General features: G+C 36.0%; 1 protein-coding gene across 1 annotated transcript; it reads right to left on the bottom strand.

The window, feature by feature from the left end:
- Positions 1–969: 969 nt before the first annotated feature.
- Positions 970–24,246, bottom strand: LOC127848248 (protein Wnt-10b-like). Its single transcript, XM_052380595.1, has 5 exons — positions 22,752–24,246; positions 14,745–15,013; positions 5,583–5,848; positions 4,649–4,789; positions 970–2,554 (listed from the first exon to the last, which is right to left on the bottom strand). Exons 1-5 carry the CDS (start codon positions 23,162–23,164, stop codon positions 2,237–2,239), a joined length of 1,407 nt encoding a protein of 468 aa, XP_052236555.1. The 5' UTR covers positions 23,165–24,246; the 3' UTR covers positions 970–2,236.
- Positions 24,247–25,115: the final 869 nt, after the last annotated feature.

Below are 25,115 nucleotides of genomic sequence, written 5' to 3'. Positions count from 1 at the left end.
TTTTAGTTACATTCATTTAATGTTAAGTAATATATTTCTAGAGCCAACTACAAAATAAGCTTTCATAATATTGTTCTTAAAATTTAAGAGATATGTCATTTTTTTAATTTTAGCGGCCATATCAGAGGCCATCTTAAACATTTCAAAATCCTAAATAATGACGCAGTTGCATCATCAAGTTTATATGAAGGGGCACGGTAATCAGTCATTTCAAGCAAACACATTGTTGAGTGCTGCTTTTGGCATACCGACTAAACCCATGATGCAAAGATCATAAAGAAGAACATTCTGATGTGGAAAACGATCCTTATTGTTTAACTTATATCTCTTTTATGGTTTCAGATTTACCTTCCGCCCATACCTATCGGCCTATTAAAGTTCGCCATTTTTAACCATACCATGACTTTATGAACGAATATGTTTCAGATATATTACTGAGATAAATTTTCAAGTGTTGGACTGGATTCGAGTTGATCTGTCAAAAGCGTATTGTACTTAACGTTATAGAATTAGTAAACTCGTGAAAACCTGAACACAAATATGTTCGTCAGAATTGTCTCTCTTGATACACGAAATATGTGGTTTTCATAACTTATACGGTTGTGACGTATTAAAGTGTATATATATTAAATACATCTATACGATGCAGGGGTTTATGTTATAGCATTATAATGGTCACATGCAATTTATATACAAACAGATATATATCATCTCACGCTTCTCATGAGCGAAAAGGGTTCATTCCCGGGGGGTCAGACTAATGTGATCGTGGGTTGTGTTCACTAAATCAAATGTGGGGAGTTTCCCCGGCAACCTCCCACTGCATAAAATCACAAAATTGAAAATATTTTTATTAAAAAATCTTAATACATTGTAGCTTAAAATTGCATCTAAATGTTGTATTCGTTTTAGCGGTTTGGTAACCACATTCATGACAAAAACATTGCAAAAAACGTTAAACCTGTGTGATTTTAGTTCCTAGAGTTAAAGTTACCTGGCGTACTAGACTAAAGTATAGTAAGTTAAGATGGAAAGATCTAGTGCATCTTCGCTATAAAGTAGTGCGTTGACCTTGACGTCAACATAAGTGATGTAATTGATATTGACTGTGATTCTGTTTATATATATGCGAATGTAATAAAATTGTGTATTTTAGTTTTATTATTTCGATAAGTACTTAGTGGATTAAAAAAATATACTGTTCGATGCTTTTTCAATAAACCTTCGTATCGGAATTACAACGTTCACTTTTTACTTTGTGTAATTCAGACATTAAATGAAATGTGGTCATATTAAATCGTTCACTGATTACGTATATTGCCGGATAATTGGATTTCAAAGTTATATGAAATAAAAAGGTCCAGCAAACGTTTCGCAAATAGGCTACGTTTTTGTTAATGCGATTGTACTAATATTCATCCTTGGTCATTTATTTCGTAGTAATGTGGTACAAGATAAAAACCAAACATACGCTTATAATATCATACAAAAGAATAATATCGAATTTTTAAAGGAACACTTTGTACATATTAACAAGGTAAGATGAAAGAAGCAAACATGTAGAAAAAGAGTATAAATATAAATATAAAACACCACATATGGAAAATTCCAATGCAATAACTTAGTATTTCGCTCTTAAAAAGTTGCCGCGGTTTGTTATTTTATACAAATGTTCAAATAAGCATTATTCTAGGACAGCTCATCTAGCGTTTAATCGTTTTTTACTGATACACTTTCAAGTTATTGTAAGGACAATATTCCCACGAAATCAAAGATAAGTCAGCGTTTGTAAAACTGCATACACGATTTTTGACACGTATTTAAATTAGTATGTATTACTGTCTTTTGTAACGGGCTAAATAATAAACATCATAAATCACGTTTACTGATTTGTATCCTGTGATACAAAAACCTGCACATATGCACAGAGTTCGCTGTGAAAGCGAAATAATCGACCCATTCCTGATGGACCACGTTCCATCATGGGTGACACGTCTTCCCGACGAATACAGATGTAAGTACGTATTCCCGTATTTGATCAGGTCTATATCAACTTCAAATGCTCAAATAATTTCAAACAATATTGCAGAAATACTGTCCATGTTTGAACGGGTACAAATATATGTTGCATCTTTTAACAGCAAAGAATTAAAAATTTTAACTCGACCCATGCCGGCTTCACGTCAATAAGGACACTGGTCATGATAAAAACAACATCGTTTCTACCCCAGCCAGTTCACTTGCAGACTGTCACCCATTCGTTGTACACACACGTCTGACAGACGACGTAACAACACCAATGGAACTTGCAATTGCAGCGCTCAGTCCGTCGCACTTTCAGTGTATTGTAGCCCCTCCCGCAGCATAGGGTGTCACAGTTCCCGGCTCCCTCTGTGGTTTTATTGCAGTACCTCCCGGTGGTTCCCGGCGAGTCCACCAGCGGGTTCGGGTCACAATAGTTTGGTGAGTTTTCGTAATATACCAGCTCGCTCCTTCGTTGTCTCTTAACCAGGTTACGCCTGGACTTCTTGTCTGTTTCGTTACTGATATCGACCTGAAATATACTTGTATACATTGGTTTCGTTAACGCATATATGTTGTCTTTTGCGTTGACGTAAACTATTGTACAGACGCGCCTTCATGTGTACCCACTTGCGATAGGTATGCAAATGAAGTTATAAATAACATTACTATTTAACATTGCATGAAAACGCAAAACAACGAGTCGTCAGAGGGGAAACAGACTTTTTCGTAACATGGCATCTTGTGAACATGTAGTTTCGCATCTTTTAGATTTACGTACTGAAATTGTGAGTTCTTAATACTCATGAATGGCAAACTATCTGTCGAATGTTATGTTTAAGTTATAAGAATGAATAACAAAACATGTATGAAATGAAAGTTTTATTTAGACTTTCTTGTCTTATTAAATACTAGTAATTTAAAAAATTCATAAACATTTATGAAGCAATATACAGACAACTCACGCGTCCATTGCGGTTCTACTCGTCATCTTATTGTTAACAACTGATTATGAGACAATTGATACTATACGTTTTTACTAAGTAGCTTTTTGTTTACCACTCATTGGGCAATAAGATGTTACTATTTAACAGATGCAGACTTGTGACTGGTTTAAATATCTGCTCGATAGGGTGTGAAAGGTCAAGGTTGAAAACCTATTCGTAACATCGAGACAGATTTCAGTTGAATAGTGTACGAAAGGACCAAACAATACATTCGCAAAATCGCATTTTCCCTTATGTCGCGTTTTCGTTAAAATTCATCTTTTTATACAAATACGGGACCGACAACCTTATTCATATCATAGCGTCATTTCGTAACATGAGAAATGACATATCTCATAATATAAACATAGTTATTTATAACTATAAAACAAGTACAAGTTCTTTGGGATTTATTCATCCTTTTCTTTTATTTATATTTTCTGCATATAAACTACTATTGTTTACTTTTTGTTAAAGTGCATCGTCAGCCGTGGGAAAATTCTATTTAAAACGGATTGACCTACTTGCAATCCTAAATTTCGGCCAATCAGCGCCATCGTTTTATAAGTGTATCATCCAATAAAAACGCCGCTTTTTAACAGCGTTAGGCCCAGCCATTGTAAAGTACTGCGTTTTTCTTATAATGCTTCTTAAATAAGTATAGATATTTTTAAACCAATAGATTTTTATTAAGGCACCGCACCAACACTGCAAAGTTTTCTTTTTATATCAATGGTACAGCCCAGTAAAATCGGGCTGTCCATTTTATGGCCGTTTTCGACCTTTTTATGCAGAGTTTTATGTTAAGCAGTGTGCTCGGGCAATTGTTTTTAACCGAAGTCCCGAGGGTAAACAATCCCATTAGTCGTAGTCGTATACATCCGAATCTCTTAACTGAATTCCTTCTTGTCATTTGCGCTGCATCATGGCAACACAGAAAGAAAATAGTCTCACAAATTGTCAAACTCCTGAGCAATCTGGTGAAGGACCCACTCGTGTGGGGTAGCTAGATCAGGAAAGCACCGTCTTACATGTAAATAAAGCGTTTGCGGTCAGAAGTTAAGCATCACCAACCGAAACAGTGAAAGCAAATAAGACCATGGATTACTCGGAACCTGCGATTACTCGAGCATCAAGGTCAGTCCTGTGCTATCTCGAGTTATCGCAGTTTTACTGTATAGTGTAAATATATATAGATTGTTAAATAATTTTGGAAATAAATAAACTATTGAAATTTAATTAACAACTGACAGTATATTTCCCTAAGATACTTTCCGCAGTTTGCGTAAGGAAAGGGACGAGACATGTAAAAGCAGACATGGTGAAGAACCGCTTCAGGCGTCTGGTATGCAGATCAAAATAGAAATGCTTTGAATGGTCCATGTGCCACTAATTTAAAAAAGAACGGGCTTCAGGTCAACAACGCGTCATATACTTTCAGAAAATAGTTGAGCGACACTCAACGCACGTGCGTTAAGCCCCGTTTTCCCAAAGCGAAGCTAATTTATGTGATAATTGTAGATTCCATTTTGAAGCAAATTGCGTATATTATTCAATGACAATACGAAGACCCAGTTTCCATATTTGTGTCATCAATCGCTCGAAGTGCAAGATTAACGAGTGTTCAAAGCAGTATGTACCTTCGCTGCTTTATCGTACTTCTCCTTGAGGATATCGCCCACTACTCGGAACTCTGGCGACACTTTCCAGCAGGTCTTAATCTCGCAGCTTCCCGACATGCCGTGACACTTGCACTGCTTCTGTACGTTCTTCGTTACCACCTGAAATGAGCAATATGGGGGTGAAGTTCCTGAAATGAGCAATATGGGGGTGAAGTTCCTGAAATGAGCAATATGGGGGTGAAGTTCCTGAAATGAGCAATATGGGGGTGAAGTTCCTGAAATAAGCAATATGGGGGTGAAGTTTTGTGTAGTTTGCATTTTTCATTCAGACTAACAGTACTGTTTTAAAAGCGATGTTTAGAATATACCGTCTTCTATACTAACAGCGCTGGCAGTTCTTGAATATGGTCAAATATTGTGGTGTATATCAATAGTGATCTGGGCTTAAGAATATACAATATTATTGTGTGCAATTTGCTTTTTCATTAACGATTTCAGATGCTAAAATTAAACATGCCTATTGAAGACTTTTTTTCGTTTTCCTGAAACCGCCGATGCATATTTTAAATACATGTACATTCGTTGCTTTTATGTTGCCAAACACTAAACAATTATAAACACAATACGAAAATGTTTGCGCGAGTGTTCAGGGCCGACGTTACAGCACAAAACAAAAATTGTTTTATTATTTCACTTTGGGAAAACTGGGCTTAATACATAAGCGTAAAGTTTCGATCATACTAGCATGTTCAGACACAACAGGGTATTCAGGAACGACACTTTCTGCTTTTATAGTATTTTTCTTTTAAAGAAAGTTTTTTCTTAGCGAAAATACAGTTTAGGAGCAAAGTGTCGTTCAAGATTAACCTATTACAGACTGCACAGACAAATCTGAGACGACACTTTACGCGCATGCAAAAACGTTTTCCTCGTTTTAATCGAATTAACTCACCATTCTGCCAGCCCGGTTGTTATGGTGATTGATCCGGCCGTGAATATCCCGCGCCTTCTCGCGGGCCAACGTGAACTTCTTCGCAAAGCGGTCCCCGAACTCCACATTGTGAGAGCAGCCTCCCCACTCGAAGCTGCCCTTGACCTCGCCGTGGTTGCTCATGTCGCAGCCGCAGGACTTCAGCTTGCCCATGCTGCACGCCTTCGAGACTTGATGCGTCACCCCCGCGGAGGCAAGCGCGTAGGCGAACGCTGATTCTTTGTAGCCTGTAAACCGCAAAACTGTTCTTGACTTGATTTGGGAAGGTGGAACTCAAATAAAGCTGCATATTATAATTATACAACTTATGAATTCGAACATGGCATATTCCTTAGAATCATAAAACTGGTTTTGACTTTATTGTATTAGGTAGAATTTAAAATAAATCGGCATTGATAAACAATACAGGATTAACGTATATTTAAAACAATACACATTTGTTATATTCATAATCACTTTTTTCCATTTGTTTTAAACGAAAACCATAATCACTTGGTATGCCATTTTATATTATTATTTCTCAAATTGACAGCATTGGACTATGCACATTCCGTACATTTAGATTCTTTTTTAACTATTTTGACTCACACCCATTTTGGAATAAGTTACACAAATATGAAAAGGCCTTCCATGTGTAACCCATTTATGCCTAGTGGACTGTCCCATCCTTCTAAATTGGATCAATTTATTTCCAAAATTAGGGATGTGTAGTAGTTTTTTCTACATTTAGAATATTTCTTACAGAAATTCCTTTAAGCAAACAGCGCAGACCCCGATGAGACGCCGCATCATGCGGCGTCTCATCCGGATCTACGCTGTTTGCCAAGGCCTTTTTTCTAGACGCTAGGCATAAATGGATTAATTTTTCAGAGTACGTGTTCACAGAAAGAAGACTTATTAATTGGACTTGATTGGGGCTATGAATGTTTATAAAATTAAATTATATACTGACATTTTATTTAAATATTACTTAACTAAAGCATGTTACTTAAAATAAAATGTTGAGTCTTGTCAGACTGTTCAACTTGCACGCAACTGTTTGGACTTTATTTTTTTAAACTACGTTAACTTATTTAATGATATCCTGCAATGCATAGATACAATGACAGATAGTTTGACTCTTGTAAACGCGCTACAATGAGAGGACACATTGTCGATCCACCTCATAAGTAAGTTTTCAGTTTATGTTTGCTCTAAAATACCGTACCTCAAAACATGTAATATTATGTATTAAAATTGTATGAAATATTGCAAGTTTTAATACAAATAATTTTAATATGTCCAATAATATTAGAAACATACAAATACTTATCATGTATCTTTATCGATCTATCTGAACAACGAACAACATTATATTTCCAACATTTAGATTTATGTAAGTAGATCAATGTATGTGCATTTGTTCCTTGTTGATTTTAACAACGCCAACGCATTGCTTACCCAGATAAATTTTTCAGACTTTAGTCAGAAAAGACCTCACATTGTATTCGGCATCTGCGTATTCGTCGCCGTTCTGTTCATAACAACATTATATGTCAGCTGGCTTAATAACACTATTCAGAGTAAATACGGGATTAAGTATTTGATTATATTTCAGACAAATTCCTCTTAGGTCTATTTCTAAAGCCGTAAGCCGATTTTAATATGAATCATATGGAGCTATCCTATCAAATAACCATTAATTGTATGTTGTCCTCGACAGCCCGGCCATCCGAAATGATGAAATTACAGGTTTATGATCTACTATTGGCGATGAAAACACGACGTGGATTGTTTGAAATTTCAAATTCACACTTCGTTAAAGAAACTATGAAAATCGGATGCGACACCGTGTATGTTTTGACGACTGTTTAAATGTTAAGACCTGTGCTATTTTCGTACATGATTATGAGAATCAAGTCAGAATACTAAACTATAATTATCGTATTTTCAAATGGCTTGAATAATTTATTTTTCATTTGTTGGTGAGTTTGTTTTTGTTGCATGTCGTATTTCATTGACTGGCGTGTTAATCCACAAATTATTTCTTGATTTCTAACTTTATAATAAATACTATTCCGCTACATTCAAAATGTGTTTACTTTGACTCAAAATAAAATATATAACAAATGATTTTATAATATATACCTTTTTATTTTGTCTTTTTGGTGAAATGTAAATATCTATTGGGCCAAGAAGAAATCTTAGAAGTTGTGCTTTGGCAAAGGTAAACACATATTAACCGTCCTTAACTGAAAGCAGATAAAATGAAACCACTTTGCGGGTATTTTGATTACTTCTGATTCACGGCGTTAATTCTCGAAAATCCTTTCTTGTTAAAGACAAGCACCTCCCTCTAGTCTCGTGCTATTCCGAATTCATCAATTAACACGCGCGTGCGTCTAGTTAGCCAATTCCTATTTGATTCTTGTAATACAAGATAAAATTAATTATAGAATAATGATGTTCCTACACTTCTGAGTCAGGTAGGTGAAGGATTGAGGGTGAACAGTGTTTTGATATAATACGCTCATCTGTATATTTACCTGTATTATAAATGTTTAAGCTCGGTTTGTCTGGTGGTTGAGGGTTGCTTCCCAAAAATACAATGTACCCTGACTGATAAATAGTCGCATTTGAAGTCTTACATTTTACAACGACACTGACGTAAGACAGGGAGTTGTTCTTGACCCAAGGTTATTTGTGTACAGTATACAGTTAACAAGATTTTGACATAAAATATATATTAATTGTATTTATAAGGTTGTGACAAATGGTAGGCCCGATGGATTCGTGACAATTCTGTAATTGTGCTGTTTGGTTTATCGAAATTTTAAGTTAAAACAGTTGACACGATCAAAGACTTGCACTTGAATTTGCCATATTGTTTAATACGTAAATACATATGCGCCCCGCTGTAAGTACACCGGGCTTTATCCTTGAGCTTTAAGTGTCGTCCCATATAAGAATGTAAAGTCCGAACAAGATAAACATGACGACACTTTCCGCTGTTATTGTAAGGGAAGTCACTTATTGGCGGATAACCATTTCATGTGGAAAGCGTCGTCCCTGCTTAGCCTGCGCTGACTGCACACGCTAATATGGGACAACACTATATGAACATGCATTAAAATAAGCCCCGTTATCCCAGAGCAGGGCTCATCTGCAATATAATCTATTCGTCTTTTAAAATAAACAATATAAAGTACAGCAACCCAAACCATTGTGATACCACATCATAAACTCCTTTCAAGAGAAGGACTAACCACACAGTCACTGAGATATCAACATAATCATCATTGCGTAAATATCAGGTGCAGTGCACTGTAACTGTAGCGGAAACCAATGCGCTAACAAGGTGTATTCACGACAAACATCACTCAGTCCTTCGCAGCAAACTCTGTTTAAAGGATACTTAGAGTAATTTATGAGTTTCTGGTAGAGAAAGGGGTGGCAACGCTAGGGTATCACCTGGTATTGAATGACAGCACGTACACTTGTTCAATGGGCTCGTAATTACCGGTTATAAGTCGGTTGCATGTAATATGAGGGCTTCCGTCAGCTCGTTGGACTTCTTTGCATAATTCGACATGGCAAGTGTGGCAATTAGAAATTGTAAAGACATTACTCACAGTGAGGAAGGGTAAATTATTGCAGATGTAAAAAAAGTCTTCAAACCTCTATACCTAACCTCACTCTTAAACGTATAAAATGATAATTGTGTAACACAATTCAGGACATACTGCTGAAGTGGCCGTTATTTCTTCAAAATACTACAACGCGTGGCACTTTTATAAAAATACAAATTGATAATATATTTTTATATATGTATTTAGGCTTTCGAACTTTTTGTTAAATAGTTCGATACGTTTGATGGAGACTAAATATAAATTAAATATAAAATCCATATTAAATCGAAACACTAACAAAACCTATAATATAAAGCTGGTATATCAAATTTGAAACTATATAAGATATATGCATGCTTACATTTTGCATTTTCGAGAACCGTTTGCTTGAAATGTATAAGAATGTTTTTTCTATTGTCAATCTCTCTCGAATAGGCCTCTTATAAACGCCATGTCCACTACAAAAGCAGGTAAAATAGTGTATTTGATTTTGACCATTTTTGTCCATGAAGCGCTTTCTTTCAAATCGTATTGCGTTTGTCTAGGTGAGTTCATAAGTATGCCATGCAATTAGATAGTTTTGTTTCCAAAATGAGAATATGACGCATCGGTTAATTTTCCCACCGAAAGCCACCAAAGACGTTAGACACCTAAACAATGTTGCATTGATCCTTGCATTGTACGGACTATTGCTTTCGCAAGCAAGCCTCGTTTTCCAACTAATTAGGCACCAGAGCAAACCATTATGTAGGACCAGTATCGCGAAAGATAGTCAGAGTGCATTATCCAATTTTTCAAAAACTATTTTTATCGTTACCATCGGTTCAAGGAGCAAAATGGTGTAACGTTTCGATAATACTTTTGGCAAACCTAATTACCGTAGCGCTAACTATCTGTTTGATGTTAATTAGGTACCATCTATTTGTACAGGGTGAAATCTAATACGAATGCATACAATACGATAACCGTCAGTTTTTTGCATTGATGCTTTTCAAAACGTTCATGAACGCCGATTATCTGTTTTGATCATCATACTAATTTGATTTGCGAATATCATGAAAGGATTTGAAAACTGTTATCAATTAAGTTTTTGCGGCAATCACAATGTGTGTTACTTTACAATGTCATATTGGCATTGAGTTTTTTTTGTGCAAACTTAAAAACGGTCTAATAAAAGCACGCGCTTCATTCATAAAAAAATATTTGAGATTTAAAGTAATTAATCATATGCACCTCATCATTTCTGTATTTAGTACGGACCGCTTTCCTTGGCTATGTATCATTCATTTATTTTCAGAGCTGTTCTTTGATATGATTTGATATGTAACAATTTTGATAATCTGTACTGAAAACGATTTAACGACATGCTAAATCGATTAATATAAGTTCAACGTGATCTCAACCAAACTGAACAGTTGGACCATTAGTAAATAAAAACAGACAGAAATATATTCTAGAAAAAAGGACATTAAAATACCAGGTCACGTGTCAATATATTTCGAATTATCCTTGTATAACAAAACGAAATGTCTTTAAAATATGAAGTCATGTCCATCGGGATATTGCCAACTGGTGATAAAACCTTCGGCTGCACCATTGTTAAAAAGCTCGCTCTGTCATATGATTCGGCCCACACAATCGTTCTTTATTGTCCGCATATAGAAGAAATATCCAACAAAACAGTGTTTAGACTATACCTATCTTGCGCACAGGGCTCTAGTGGAGATATATGTGTCAAGATGACAGCAACAAATATCATGTGTACATGCTTAGTAGTAGCACCGTAGAATAACGTATTTCCAGCATTAGAATGACCATTCTGCTAAAACTATAGTAGAAACACTCTTAAGACTACTACTTTTCTATAAAATATGGGTCACTGTAAAGACAACGATCAGACAACTAACTTTTTGTGGCAAAGGACTCACATTATTAACACAATTAGCTTTCAGTAGGAGGGGTATAGACGAAAACACTATTGATATACAGACAACTACATTCCTGTAGCAGGACTCGTTTGAGGATTACACTTTACTACCGTTCTGTAGCTTAGGACTCGTGTTAAAATTATAAACTATCATGACAACTGCCACTCTGTAGCATAGGGCTGATTTATGGAATCACTATTAAGTATTATGCCATTCTGTAAAATAAGCCTGTGATGATGATTCATTATTATGACAACTACCCTTCTGTAGCATAGGGCTGGGATGAGGATGCATTATTATGACAACTACCCTTCTGTAGCATAAAGCTGGGGTGAAGATGCATTATTATGACAACTACCCTTCTGTAGCATAGAGCTGGGGTGAGGATGCATTATTATGACAACTGCCATTCTGTAGCACAGGGCTGGGGTGAGGATGCATTATTATGACAACTACCCTTCTGTAGCATAGGGCTGGGATGAGGATGCATTATTATGACAACTACCCTTCTGTAGCATAGAGCTGGGGTGAGGATGCATTATTATGACAACTACCCTTCTGTAGCATAAAGCTGGGGTGAGGATGCATTATTATGACAACTACCCTTCTGTAGCATAAAGCTGGGGTGAAGATGCATTATTATGACAACTACCCTTCTGTAGCATAGAGCTGGGGTGAGGATGCATTATTATGACAACTACCCTTCTGTAGCATAAAGCTGGGGTGAAGATGCATTATTATGACAACTACCCTTCTGTAGCATAGAGCTGGGGTGAGGATGCATTATTATGACAACTACCCTTCTGTAGCATAAAGCTGGGGTGAGGATGCATTATTATGACAACTACCCTTCTGTAGCATAGAGCTGGGGTGAGGATGCATTATTATGAAAACTACCCTTCTGTAGCATAGAGCTGGGGTGAGGATGCATTATTATGACAACTACCCTTCTGTAGCACAGGGCTGGGGTGAAGATGCATTATTATGACAACTACCCTTCTGTAGCATAGAGCTGGGGTGAGGATGCATTATTATGACAACTACCCTTCTGTAGCATAAAGCTGGGGTGAGGATGCATTATTATGACAACTACCCTTCTGTAGCATAGAGCTGGGGTGAGGATGCATTATTATGACAACTACCCTTCTGTAGCATAGGGCTGGGGTGAGGATGCATTATTATGACAACTACCCTTCTGTAGCATAGAGCTGGGGTGAGGATGCATTATTATGACAACTACCCTTCTGTAGCATAGAGCTGGGGTGAGGATGCATTATTATGACAACTACCCTTCTGTAGCATAGGGCTGGGATGAGGATGCATTATTATGACAACTACCCTTCTGTAGCATAGAGCTGGGGTGAGGATGCATTATTATGACAACTACCCTTCTGTAGCATAGAGCTGGGGTGAGGATGCATTATTATGACAACTACCCTTCTGTAGCATAGAGCTGGGGTGAGGATGCATTATTATGACAACTACCCTTCTGTAGCATAGAGCTGGGATGAGGATGCATTATTATGACAACTACCCTTCTGTAGCATAGAGCTGGGGTGAGGATGCATTATTATGACAACTACCCTTCTGTAGCATAGAGCTGGGGTGAGGATGCATTATTATGACAACTACCCTTCTGTAGCATAGAGCTGGGGTGAGGATGCATTATTATGACAACTACCCTTCTGTAGCATAGGGCTGGGATGAGGATGCATTATTATGACAACTACCCTTCTGTAGCATAGGGCTGGGGTGAGGATGCATTATTATGACAACTACCCTTCTGTAGCATAGGGCTGGGATGAGGATGCATTATTATGACAACTACCCTTCTGTAGCATAGAGCTGGGGTGAGGATGCATTATTATGACAACTACCCTTTTGTAGCATAGAGCTGGGGTGAGGATGCATTATTATGACAACTACCCTTCTGTAGCATAGAGCTGGGGTGAGGATGCATTATTATGACAACTACCCTTCTGTAGCATAGAGCTGGGGTGAGGATGCATTATTATGACAACTACCCTTTTGTAGCATAGAGCTGGGGTGAGGATGCATTATTATGACAACTACCCTTTTGTAGCATAGAGCTGGGGTGAGGATGCATTATTATGACAACTACCCTTCTGTAGCACAGGGCTGGGATGAAGATGCATTATTAGTACAACTACCCTACTGTAGCATAGGGCTGGGATGAAGATTCATTATTAGTACAACTACCCTACTGTAGCATAGGGCTGGGATGAAGATGCATTATTAGTACAACTACCCTACTGTAGCATAGGGCTGGGATGAAGATTCATTATTAGTACAACTACCCTACTGTAGCATAGGGCTGGGATGAAGATGCATTATTAGTACAACTACCCTACTGTAGCATAGGGCTGGGATGAAGATTCATTATTAGTACAACTACCCTACTGTAGCATAGGGCTGGGATGAAGATGCATTATTAGTACAACTACCCTACTGTAGCATAGGGCTGGGATGAAGATTCATTATTAGTACAACTACCCTACTGTAGCATAGGGCTGGGATGAAGATGCATTATTAGTACAACTACCCTACTGTAGCATAGGGCTGGGATGAAGATTCATTATTAGTACAACTACCCTTCTGTAGCATAGGGCTGGGATGAAGATGCATTATTAGTACAACTACCCTACTGTAGCATAGGGCTGGGATGAAGATTCATTATTAGTACAACTACCCTACTGTAGCATAGGGCTGGTATGAAGATGCATTATTAGTACAACTACCCTACCGTAGCATAGGGCTGGGATGAAGATCATGAAGCATTATTATGACAACTACCATTCTGTAGCATAGGGCTGGGGTGAAGATTCACTATAAGGACAACTACCATTCTGTAGCATAGGGCTGGGGTGAAGATTCACTATAAGGACAACTACCCTTCTGTAGCACAGAGCTGGGATGAGGATGCATTATTATGACAACTACCCTTCTGTAGCATAAAGCTGGGGTGAGGATGCATTATTATGACAACTACCATTCTGTAGCATAGGGCTGGGGTGAAGATTCACTATAAGGACAACTACCATTCTGTAGCATAGGGCTGGGGTGAAGATTCACTATTAGGACAACTACCATTCTGTAGCACAGAGCTGGGATGAGGATTCATTATTAGGACAACTACCATTCTGTAGAATAGAGCTGGGGTGAGGATTGACCTTTGATTCGTCTGTTTGTGTTTGATGTTATCATTATAGCATTAATTGTTAAATTTATTCTGAATTTTGTAATCGAAAAAATATTTTTGTCCTAGACCTGTTCATGTTTTGATAATTTATTTAACAACTTATGAAATTCAATACTGATCACATGTCATGCCTTTATATATGCTACTATGTTTTGATCATTTATACTCATGGACTGTTTGTCTAAATTGTATAAATTGAATAAACCATATTAGGACAACTACCAATCTGTAGCATAGGGCTCACACTATAACTACCTTTCTGTAGCAAACGGCTCTTATGAGAATCAATATAGGACAAAACATAATAAAGACTTCTGCCATTCTTTTACATCGTGCTGGTGAAAGGATTCACTATAAAGACAACTACCTTTCTGTAGCATGGGACTCGTGTGAGGATTCTTGTTCTTCTTCTCGAGGCTGGAGCAGTTCCAACGGTGCTCCTTCATCTGGTGTTGGCACTCGTGGATTGCGATCTGGACCCCCTGGATCGCCGAGGCCACCACATCCGGGTACTTGGCGCACAGGCGATACTGCCTCCGCGACAGCTCCGGAAACGTCTTGCAGATGGTGTTCGCGTCTATCACCGGCTCCTCAGTGGGAATGTTGAGTTGCAAGATGTTGTTGCTCTCCAGGCAACTGAATGTAAACAACAAAAAAAGTGTTAATTAAAACAAATAATGAACGCATTTAGCAATTATAATAATTGTGATATCAAACTATTCTAACTATTGACTGTCCAAGTCCTCGTGGCGCATTATGTTCGGCGTTTTATCGAGATATGTCACAAGCATGAACTACAATATCAGTTTTGTTAATTCAAGAAAAATGTTCAGCGTTTTAGGGAGATATATCCCAACCATGAACTACAATGTTACTTTTTTATATTCAAGAGAAAGGCACGTTGGTACGATTTCGATGACAGGTTATCTTTTACCGCAATAAGTAAAAGAGCTCTACGATTCTAGAATTCTGACCTGCGGCTAAAATTGTATATGTCTGTACGTTTTCACAAACAAAAACAACGGGCAATTACAATGGTGTTTTGGGAAGTATTGCTATTAATCATTGTTTATGATTACGAATAATTATTTATTAAACCTATTCATAATTAACATTGACTCGTATATTGATTTTAAAATGTTAATGTCTTGTTGTGGTTATTCTGATAATGTAAATGTACATTACTGAAATATATACACTGTGCATTTATTCATGAATTGTGTTCTGTATTTTGGTTTACAGTATTCACCCTGAATATTAAATGTTAAAGAAATATTTAATTAATTATTTCATCAGCGAACTCGCTTTAATATGTACATGGGAAGTACATGCGTATTCGGAACTAAAATCTACGTATATTTTAGAAATGTTTAACACACCTTACATAATTTGAACCATAATATAGACATAATACGGCCGAACAAAAAATATGATTTTAAATTATAGTGTTGATGATTTAAACGCTTTAAATCATATAAGAGACATTGCTTTATTTAAAAACGAAAACACATATAAAGTCCTGTTATAATGAACACTTAAAAAGCAATCTTGAATTTATTTGCGACCAATCAACCAATCAGCAGATACCATATGGCATGAATTTATTGAAAAGAATCAAGTTATCAGTTCAACAAAACTAAATCGATACATTTTTAATATCTTTTTCATAAGCACGAGTCCATTTGCCACATGTATATCTCTATATGATGACTTTAATTGGATTATTTTAATAGCAGTGTTGGACATTTCTGCCTGGCGTTCGGCTGTTAAGTCTATTATCTGTCCGGTTTTTAACAGCTGCCCAATGCAAATAAGTGGTAACACCTTGTGGGTTTAACGTGTTAGCAGCCACATAAAAGGTTTTCGTGTTCTTTGAAATTCGTTGTTTACACGACCCACCATCCCGCCTAGTTTTGCCACCAATAATTGTAATGCTTGTATTTAAATGTTTGGCTTGTAGTGTGTTGTGACCACAAAAGTCGCTGAATGAATTTACTTCGTCATTTATGGAGGAAACATGTCACAATGTGACCGGGTCGACCGTATAAAGATAACAACTGTTGTTGCAAGGTTTGTTCTTTAATATTATGCGCAAATACAACCTTAAAATGTATAAAGCACTCATTTTATTCCAATATTTCGCCCAAATGTGTTTTTTACCATGAAGATATATCTCTTTATCCCTACTGGATATTAGACTGAGTATTAAAATGTATATATCAGGTTCAACAGTCTAGATAGTTTAATACACACGCCAAATAAGTTTTAACGTCTAGGATACTATTATTATTATTATTGTTATCTTCATCATCATCATCATCGTCCTCTTCATCCTCTAAATCATCATCATCATCATCATCGTAGTCGTCGTCATCATCATCATCATTATCAACACCATCATCATCATCACCATCATCATCATCACCATCATCATCGTCATCATCATACCTGGTAGATGTTCACTTTATTCATAATTCCACGCCTGATTTGTTCGCTGTTAGTTTGTATGTGAAATAATTTTGAAAACGGAAAAACATATCAAATAAACAAGTACGCATTTAAAATTCAATGCTACAAGTAATGCTAGTTGTTATATGTACGTGCCATTTCACAGATAAATAACGATTTGTACCGCGATAAATTTAATAGTTAAACACGTCATTTATCAAATAGCTATTCTAAACCGACTCACCACATATAATTGTATACGTGTCTATCAAACTATCAATAACATAAGTATTAAAAGAGTGATTTTGTATACCCCAATTCACGGACGTAATAGGCCCCTATCCATCAATTATCTTAAAGGAAGGGCTTACGCCATACATAGTTAATATTCTTTTGTTTACCTGCATTTACAGTTTTCAACGACTAATGATAAACGTCGTGGCAATTTAAGAAACGAATAAGGCAGATTTAAAAAAAAAGTTTGGTAGCAAATCAAACATTTTGTAAAAGTTAACGTTGAATGTTCATGTCAATTTACAAACTATATATATAAGCCAAGAAGACAGCTTTTCTTCATAGAAGCACGACAATTTTAACAATAAGATTTCCGGTAATTGAACGCGACTTTTGTTGTTGTATTTTGTTGTTGTTGTTTTAGTGCAAAAATACAATCAACTACATGCAATTACCCGTAAACAGACCAGATGGAATAAGGTTTTTATTTATTTAAACATGCATTTCCATTTTTAGCAGATGATGTCGGGGTTAACAATTGAATATTCTGACGAGAGGCTATGTAATTCTTCAAACACTGCTTAAACCAAATACTTTTGTATTTTATTCTATTTCTGAATGCGTTTTTGTTATGTGTATGTAGCAAAATGTTTGTCGCAGCCGATTGAGTTGTGTCTTTAACCCTTTCAGTGCTGGAACCGATTTTTGAAGGCCTTTGCAAACAGTTTGGATCCAGATGAGACGCTACAGAACGTTGCGTCTCATCAGGATCCAAACTGTTCGCTATTCTGATAGTGTTCTTTGAAAAAATCGAAGAAAATGCTAATTTTAGAAATTCAGCAGAAGACATTTTAGCAGACGACAAATTACCCAGCATGCAAAGGGTTAACGTAACACCGCCGTCAATGGCTTGATTCGTTCAGGTTTGATACATCTCAAGTAACCACTTCCAATATAATTTAATTGTGTAAATGTTGACTGACTCTTTTACCAATGCCGCTGAGTTTATAATTAAAAATAACATTCGTGGGATCTTATAAACTAAGATATCAGTTCTAGTGAGTATTTATTTAAAACTTACGCATCCGTTTAAGAAATTAAGCAGTCTAAACAACCTGCAATTACTTTAAATAACTGTGAGATGTCGAAATGTCAGTATGAATGTGTTTTTCAAAGTTGTACTCATCCCTTTAACCGTTGTCGTTGTCTTTTTAATTTTAAATCACCCTGAATGGCTCGTTTTGATTCTGCGTCGAGTGGCTCAGTCATACAGTTGACAGATCGCCATTAATTCATCAAAGACATTCCTAGCGGTACAAATCAATCGACGCGATTATATTCAAGTGTTAAACAGAGCTTTAAAGAACACATCGCTTTGCCCCAAATGTTTACAATCGAAGGTGTGCGCGAAGGATGTAAATCACCTTTAGATTTGTAAATATGCTGTTAACAGTCTCTCAAGAGATGATCTGGCGTGTTTGATTAGGAATCAGTCAGTCCATTCAGACATACGCTATTTGTAAAAACATTCATTTTCGTTTTTTGTCGTATTAGTCTACTCCGCAGTGAGCTGTTGGTTGTTCACGACAATGATGCCATTTTGCGGTTGTTCACGACAATGATGCCATTTTGCGGTTGTTCACGACAATGATGCCATTTTGCGGTCTAGTCTTTCCTGGCATACCCACAGATGTGTTGTTTGAATAAAGACATTAAGGTGTTGATTAAATACTTATATTTTCTATTACCATACCGAGCGGTGTGTATTCAACTTTCGAAACAGCAGGACGACAAAATGATATTTGGTTTGATAATCACACGATAGTATGGGTTTATTTTTATTATCAATGAACCTTTTCTTTAAGGCATTTACTTCAAACATTTTTTAAGCGATGACAAACCAAGAGTTTGATTTCAAATTTAGATTTAACAAAACGAGAGGTGTTAAGTTTATCTCTTTTCTCTTTCTCTTTTAATTTTTAATTGTCTTTAGTTAGAATTCCTGTCAACTAGGCGCCTCTATGAATCCAGAAGAGAAATATTTAATCATTGTATCTGTGTGACATAATTGTATGAAAAATATCTAGTGTTTAGACGATGTACTCTGTGCAAGTCTGAATAATATTTGCCCTGTCTTGTATTATTGAATCCTAAAACGAAGTTGCTGTCAAAATTTGAATAACTATATGCTTCGCTAATACTTATCAATCGCAAATAATAACATCTTTGTGAACTGATATTAATTCCAAGCGGAACTGAAATAATCGGTTCCAAGTGGAACTGAAATAATCGGTTCCAAGCGGAACTGAAATAATTGGTTCCAAGCGGAACTGAAAAAAAAGACTAATGAATTTGAGACTTTGAACAGATAGAGTTTTCATTGAGTGTAGCTTAATCCCACAATATTCACTACATTTACTTTAATTCAACTTAAATTAATTAAAAAACGAATGCTTAATTACGGTGACATAGCGGTGACAATTCACTCCTTTTTTTTAAATTGCACTCCTCTTTTTTCTATATCGTTCCTCGATGAAACTACTTACTTTTTCGTGGGAACGAGTCAGCTATGTCGTGAGAACGACTTCCTTAGTCGAGGGTACGACATAGAAAAACGAGGAATGAAAAACTAAATAAATGAGAGGAATGCCCTAGAACAGAGCGATGCAGTAAATAAAAGAGGGGTGCATTAAACAAAAGAGAAGATAATTTTATCTATCTACCCGGAACGACTTAGCTTACTCATTCCCACGAAGATATAGTCAGCCATGTAATTTGTTTGTTATATGAATTTAACTTTAATCCACTATAATCATGGCCGACAGAAACGAGTTGATCGTAATGTATTTTCATAAAGGGCTTTCATCTACAGATGTGTGATGTAGTGTTAATTTGATTGGCTGACAAACTCGTTCGCTCCAGATTGCTTCAATTCTCGACCCTTTTGTTTAATACACTCCTCTTTTATGTACTTCACCGCGTTTGTTTTAAATTGCACTCCTTTTATTTAGCTTGCACGACTATTTTTTCTATGTCGTTCCTACTAAGTAAGTCGTTCCAACGACATAGCTAACCCGTTTCCACGAGTAGGTAAGTCGTTCAATTGAGTAAGTATGTCGTGGAAACCAGATAGGAAAAAAGAGGAGTGCAATTAAAAAAGAAGAGGAGTGAATGTCACCTCACTGCCACCGTACATAATACATACTTGCAAGATTTCTGTCATTGAATATCTTTATAAAAGTGGGAAATAAAATGGGTATTTTTGAAAAAGTAAGTACTGAACAAGTTTGGCCGAACTAAAACCGTCCTTGTTTTGGAGCTTTAGTAGGAACTAATAACTGTTCAACCTTACTAAAATACACCAAGAACCACTGGCTTGCGTTAATTTGAGTTCGTAAAACGAATATCTTCTGCCTTTTTAGTTTCACATCACAATAAATATTCAAGTACATAGGGGTTTTGTTTTAATCATTACACAGTAAAGCACCAGAGCACTGAATGTTTGTGAATGTCTGACTTAGTCTGAAATACTCGTATGATGGTCTGTTCAATGGACTATCCGTTTAAAATAGTATAAGTAAAATGCTCAATGGTTATTTAAACATAGTAATTATTTGTATTATATAATTTAGGTAATACAGATATGTGTTATGCATAGTGTAACTTACGACTTATAAACTGTTTTTGACAAGGAGAAAAACGTCGATTTGAGAAGATATTTTAACACATAATCCCGTAGAGGTACTATAGTTTCATCATATCAGCAACGAAAATACCGAGTTACCTCGTGCATTAAAAGCAAATGCACGAAAGAATATACAATGTATGGGATCCTTTTTTGATAGTTATAGTCGATTACTAATTAAAGTTACCCCTACAATATCAACACAACGAGGTTATCCATGTTTACATGGTTCGTTTCTCTCGACCTTATCTCACAAATGGTTCCATAACACAGCTACGATTTTCAGTACCATAACCCGAGTATCCCTTCACATCGTCCCGTCCAGGACACACAATCTTGCATCGTTGCAACGGGCGAGTCCCATCGCCTGATAAGTAGTCCCGTTATCGTCCTCCCGTACAAATATTTGACACAATATGTCTGTCATCATCTGACCGTAAGTCACTGGGGGAGTCAATTGCTAAAATAACGGATCACAAATCGCAAATACCACTAAAGCGTTGTCCCTATTACGGTGGCGTCAAACAAAGATACCATAATCGCCTCTATACTGCCAATGGGGTAATAAATTTTCATCTAAATGATATTCTATAGCCACCTCAAATTCCTGCGCTGCTAAGCCAGCTCACGAATCCAGTAGCGGTAATGTTATGTTTGTACGTTTGTGTGCCTAAGCATACAAAGGTGTTTGCTCCGTGTATGGAATTTGTGTGCAATAAAAAGACGAAGGAGACTCGTATTTTAAGGTGGATTGTCTAATGAGCCCATTAAAGAGGAAACCTGGTGAACAAACATTCGAATGTTGTGTTGTTTAATTGATGTTTGCACTAGTAATTGTTCTGAAATTGTTGCATATATGTCTGTTATTTAAATTGCTACACCATTATTTACATAAAAAATAAACAGCATTTAATATTGCAAATTTAAATATCTATACTATGTACTTCAGAATGAATTTTTATTCAACTTTAAGATCGTGCATACAAATGCAAACAATTCTTTTGAAAAGTGGATGTCATGGATATTGTGATGAACGCAATATGAATCTGCGATGAGCTGTTAATTATTATTATTGGCTTCTTGTGTTTTTTGCAGTTGCTTTTTTGTAAAAGTCAGAGTTTTTAATTTCTTCTTAACGAAAATTCCGTCACGGCGGAAAGTGTCGTCCCTGATTTTCTTGTGCGACTGCACAGAATTATCTGGGACGACACTTTACGCACATGCATTAAGCCCCGTATTCTCAGAGCGCGGCCTATATATTGAAATGGTTCATTCAATATGACTTAAGATGTGTCAAGGGCGTTTATAGCAGTCATCGCATTTGTACGTATATCATTGATTTAGTAACGAAGAAAATGGCAAGTTTGTAAAGGAAAAATACATGGACTTCAACATTATTCTGAATTATTAATTTAATATTATTATATTATATCCGATTACTATTAAAATAACTCTTATTACCGGTAATTAAACGATAATTCAGACATTATTCCCAAAAAGGAGTAAGTTCTACTAATGTCACCTTTTTTTTAAATTATTTCTTACACTGTCCTTATATTAATTATTAAAAAAAGAATGGTTATTGTAATTCATATATTGCGCACGCATTTTTGAAGTATTAAAAAAATACTTCGGAAGTCTTATTGACATAACGCAAATAGCTCACCAATTCATATTATAATTTAGTATACTAGTATTTGTATTTAAACATGTGTGTAACCAAATAATGAATGTAGTAAACTTATACTGTAGTATTTTTTTGCTAGATTTATTCTCATCAGCTATTACATCAACACAATAAAACAGTTTCGAAAAGCGCAAAAAAAACAACAGATGCACAAAATATAGAAAAACAAATCTTAAATTAAGAAAACACAAGCAAAGACAGCCACAGAAAATAGAAAAGAAGCAATAACAGACGCTGAACGCTTTCAACAACCACAACAGGACACACCAACGGGGAAAAACATGAACGCATTACGATGTGAACAAGAAAAAATTACTTACCAAACTGATTGTATGGCGCCAAATACTATAATCAAACATCCGTAAAAGTGCAACAATCGCGTCCAACTTGATCCAATGCAAACCGCTGACCATTTAGTATGATTCAAATGTCCACGCGACTTGTGAACGTTAATTGCACGTTTCACACATGTATTCGTTGACGTAACGTAACTAAATTCCTGCACTGTCCCGCAACAACACGTGTCTCTAGAGCCTTGACTCCATTCCTGAGATTCTGTCATATTTACGTTGCAGACTTTATTCCGATTTATATGAATATTTAACGTATTTGCCGTTATGATGTCACCATCAACAGTATCGTTTTCGACGTATCTTATGTTCACGTTTAATTCCACTCGCACGTTTCTGTCCGTTTCCGATGCTAATATTGTGTTATTTCGTTTCATTTTCATTCTGAATTGACTATCGCTACACTGGGTTCAACTGAAAATACCGAAAAGAAATCATCTAACAATAAGTTTTTTTTCCAGTTTTCACCGGAATATTTTTTAATTTTATGTTTTCCAATTTTTCAAATAAATAGATGTAATGGTAATTGCACAAAACATAAATTGGTTTACATGTATTAAAACGAATCTTGCACTTTTTTCCGTATAATCCAAAATCAGCTAAAAGAGATTTTTAATTCCTCGTAAGTCCATTATGTTCAAAAGCAAATATCATAGAATATTAAACTTAGCCATAAATTAATTTTCCCTCTTTGACAAGCAATGTCTGTCATCACTGACACTTAAACACTTGAGAGTAACAAAAGAGTCCATTCGGATACCCTCCTGTGTATACCGCTGGGTACGCGCCAGTGTTCGATAAAACCTGCCCACGAGGTCCAATAAAGCTAACATCGACTTAGTAAGAGTCCGTCCCAGTGACTAAGTCGCAATAAAAACACGCCAGTGAGCCTATAAAAGAGATGAGTAAATACCCCCACTACAAATTTGATGTATTGTCACTCTTACGGTTTATCAAACACATTTGACAAATTCACCTTTGTTTCAGGCAATTTAACACTCGTTTAAAATTTAATTTTCCATATTATATCTTCGCAAAAATCCCATGTAAACACAGTTTAGTGTTTTATCTATCCGCGATTTTATATTTATTGTTTTATTGTGTATTCGCACGATTTAAAAGCGAACGTCACAGTTTCCCGACAAATGTTTAAATGCGGATTCAATTTCTCAAGTATCCATCACTAGCAAAAGCGATCAAGTGGTTACCAATCTCAGGCTGTCCATTTATCTTTCAAACTTCAACACAAACTGTTACTGATGTTTTTATACATTACGCCTACACTCCATATTTCCCTGTGACCGTTTCACAACTGTGCAATATTACATGAGACCGCTTACCTAACTTGAAAAAAACAACGGGAAAGCGTTTCGTGAATGATATTCTAGCGCAGAATGAAAGACCTATGGAAAGATAGCATCGATAGTGATCTTTTATACCCGTTTTCTTTTCTAACCCTCAAGTTAATTTGATTAAACGGTTATTTTAATAAAGAGCACGCGTTAAAATGTTCGCTTTGTCGCAGCCTATCAAATAGATAAGTCCAAAATTCAAATTAGGCGAACAGCAAGCGGTATACCTTACCTCCGGGTCAATTTGATTGGTTTAGACAGGCTGATTAACACGGGATTTGTTTATGCCTTCCTAATCGCGTTAATCAACGCCTCACGGAGTATCAAAGTGGTTTTTAAAATCGACAAGATCGAGCGTGAAAAAGTAGATTATTTACATTTCTAGACAAAAAGGTTGAATAAAATGTAATTCCTTGTGATACTGTTTTAATAGTTGGGGTAACGGGGGGTATTTATATTATTTAAATTTAATGAGAGCATCATGCTGGTTTGTACTGCATCCTAATTTAATACGTAGTGCAGTTTACTTTACATATAGCAGCTAACATTCGTATTGTAGAGAGGAAAAAACAACAAATTAAATTTTATGAAAATCAATTTAATTGAAAAAGCAAATACTATAAATAAGATATCAGCTATAAATAAACATAAATTTCTTATTCACACAAGATCTATACATAATAAGTTGCTAGCTAAACATGTATAATAATACACGTAATTGAAAATCGTACAGCATCGAATTAAGTACATTTTATGTCAATTTATTTAGAAATTATAATATGTTTGAACATCACGCGATAAGATGACTGGATAAATTACCACTGTTGTTTTATATTGTTTATTATTGGTGTTGTATTTGTTAATGTTGCTGTACCTTTTTTCTTGTTAAAGGTGTATATAAATTATAGTTTATTACATACAAACTATACTCTTGTCTGTTGCACCCAATACCACCCATTGTTTTAACAACATTTGCATGTAC

Source organism: Dreissena polymorpha, chromosome 10 (assembly GCF_020536995.1).
Source record: "Dreissena polymorpha isolate Duluth1 chromosome 10, UMN_Dpol_1.0, whole genome shotgun sequence".
Lineage (NCBI taxonomy): Eukaryota > Metazoa > Mollusca > Bivalvia > Myida > Dreissenidae > Dreissena > Dreissena polymorpha.
Note: the sequence above shows the minus strand (reverse complement) of the source record. Positions and strands in the feature narration are given on the sequence as shown.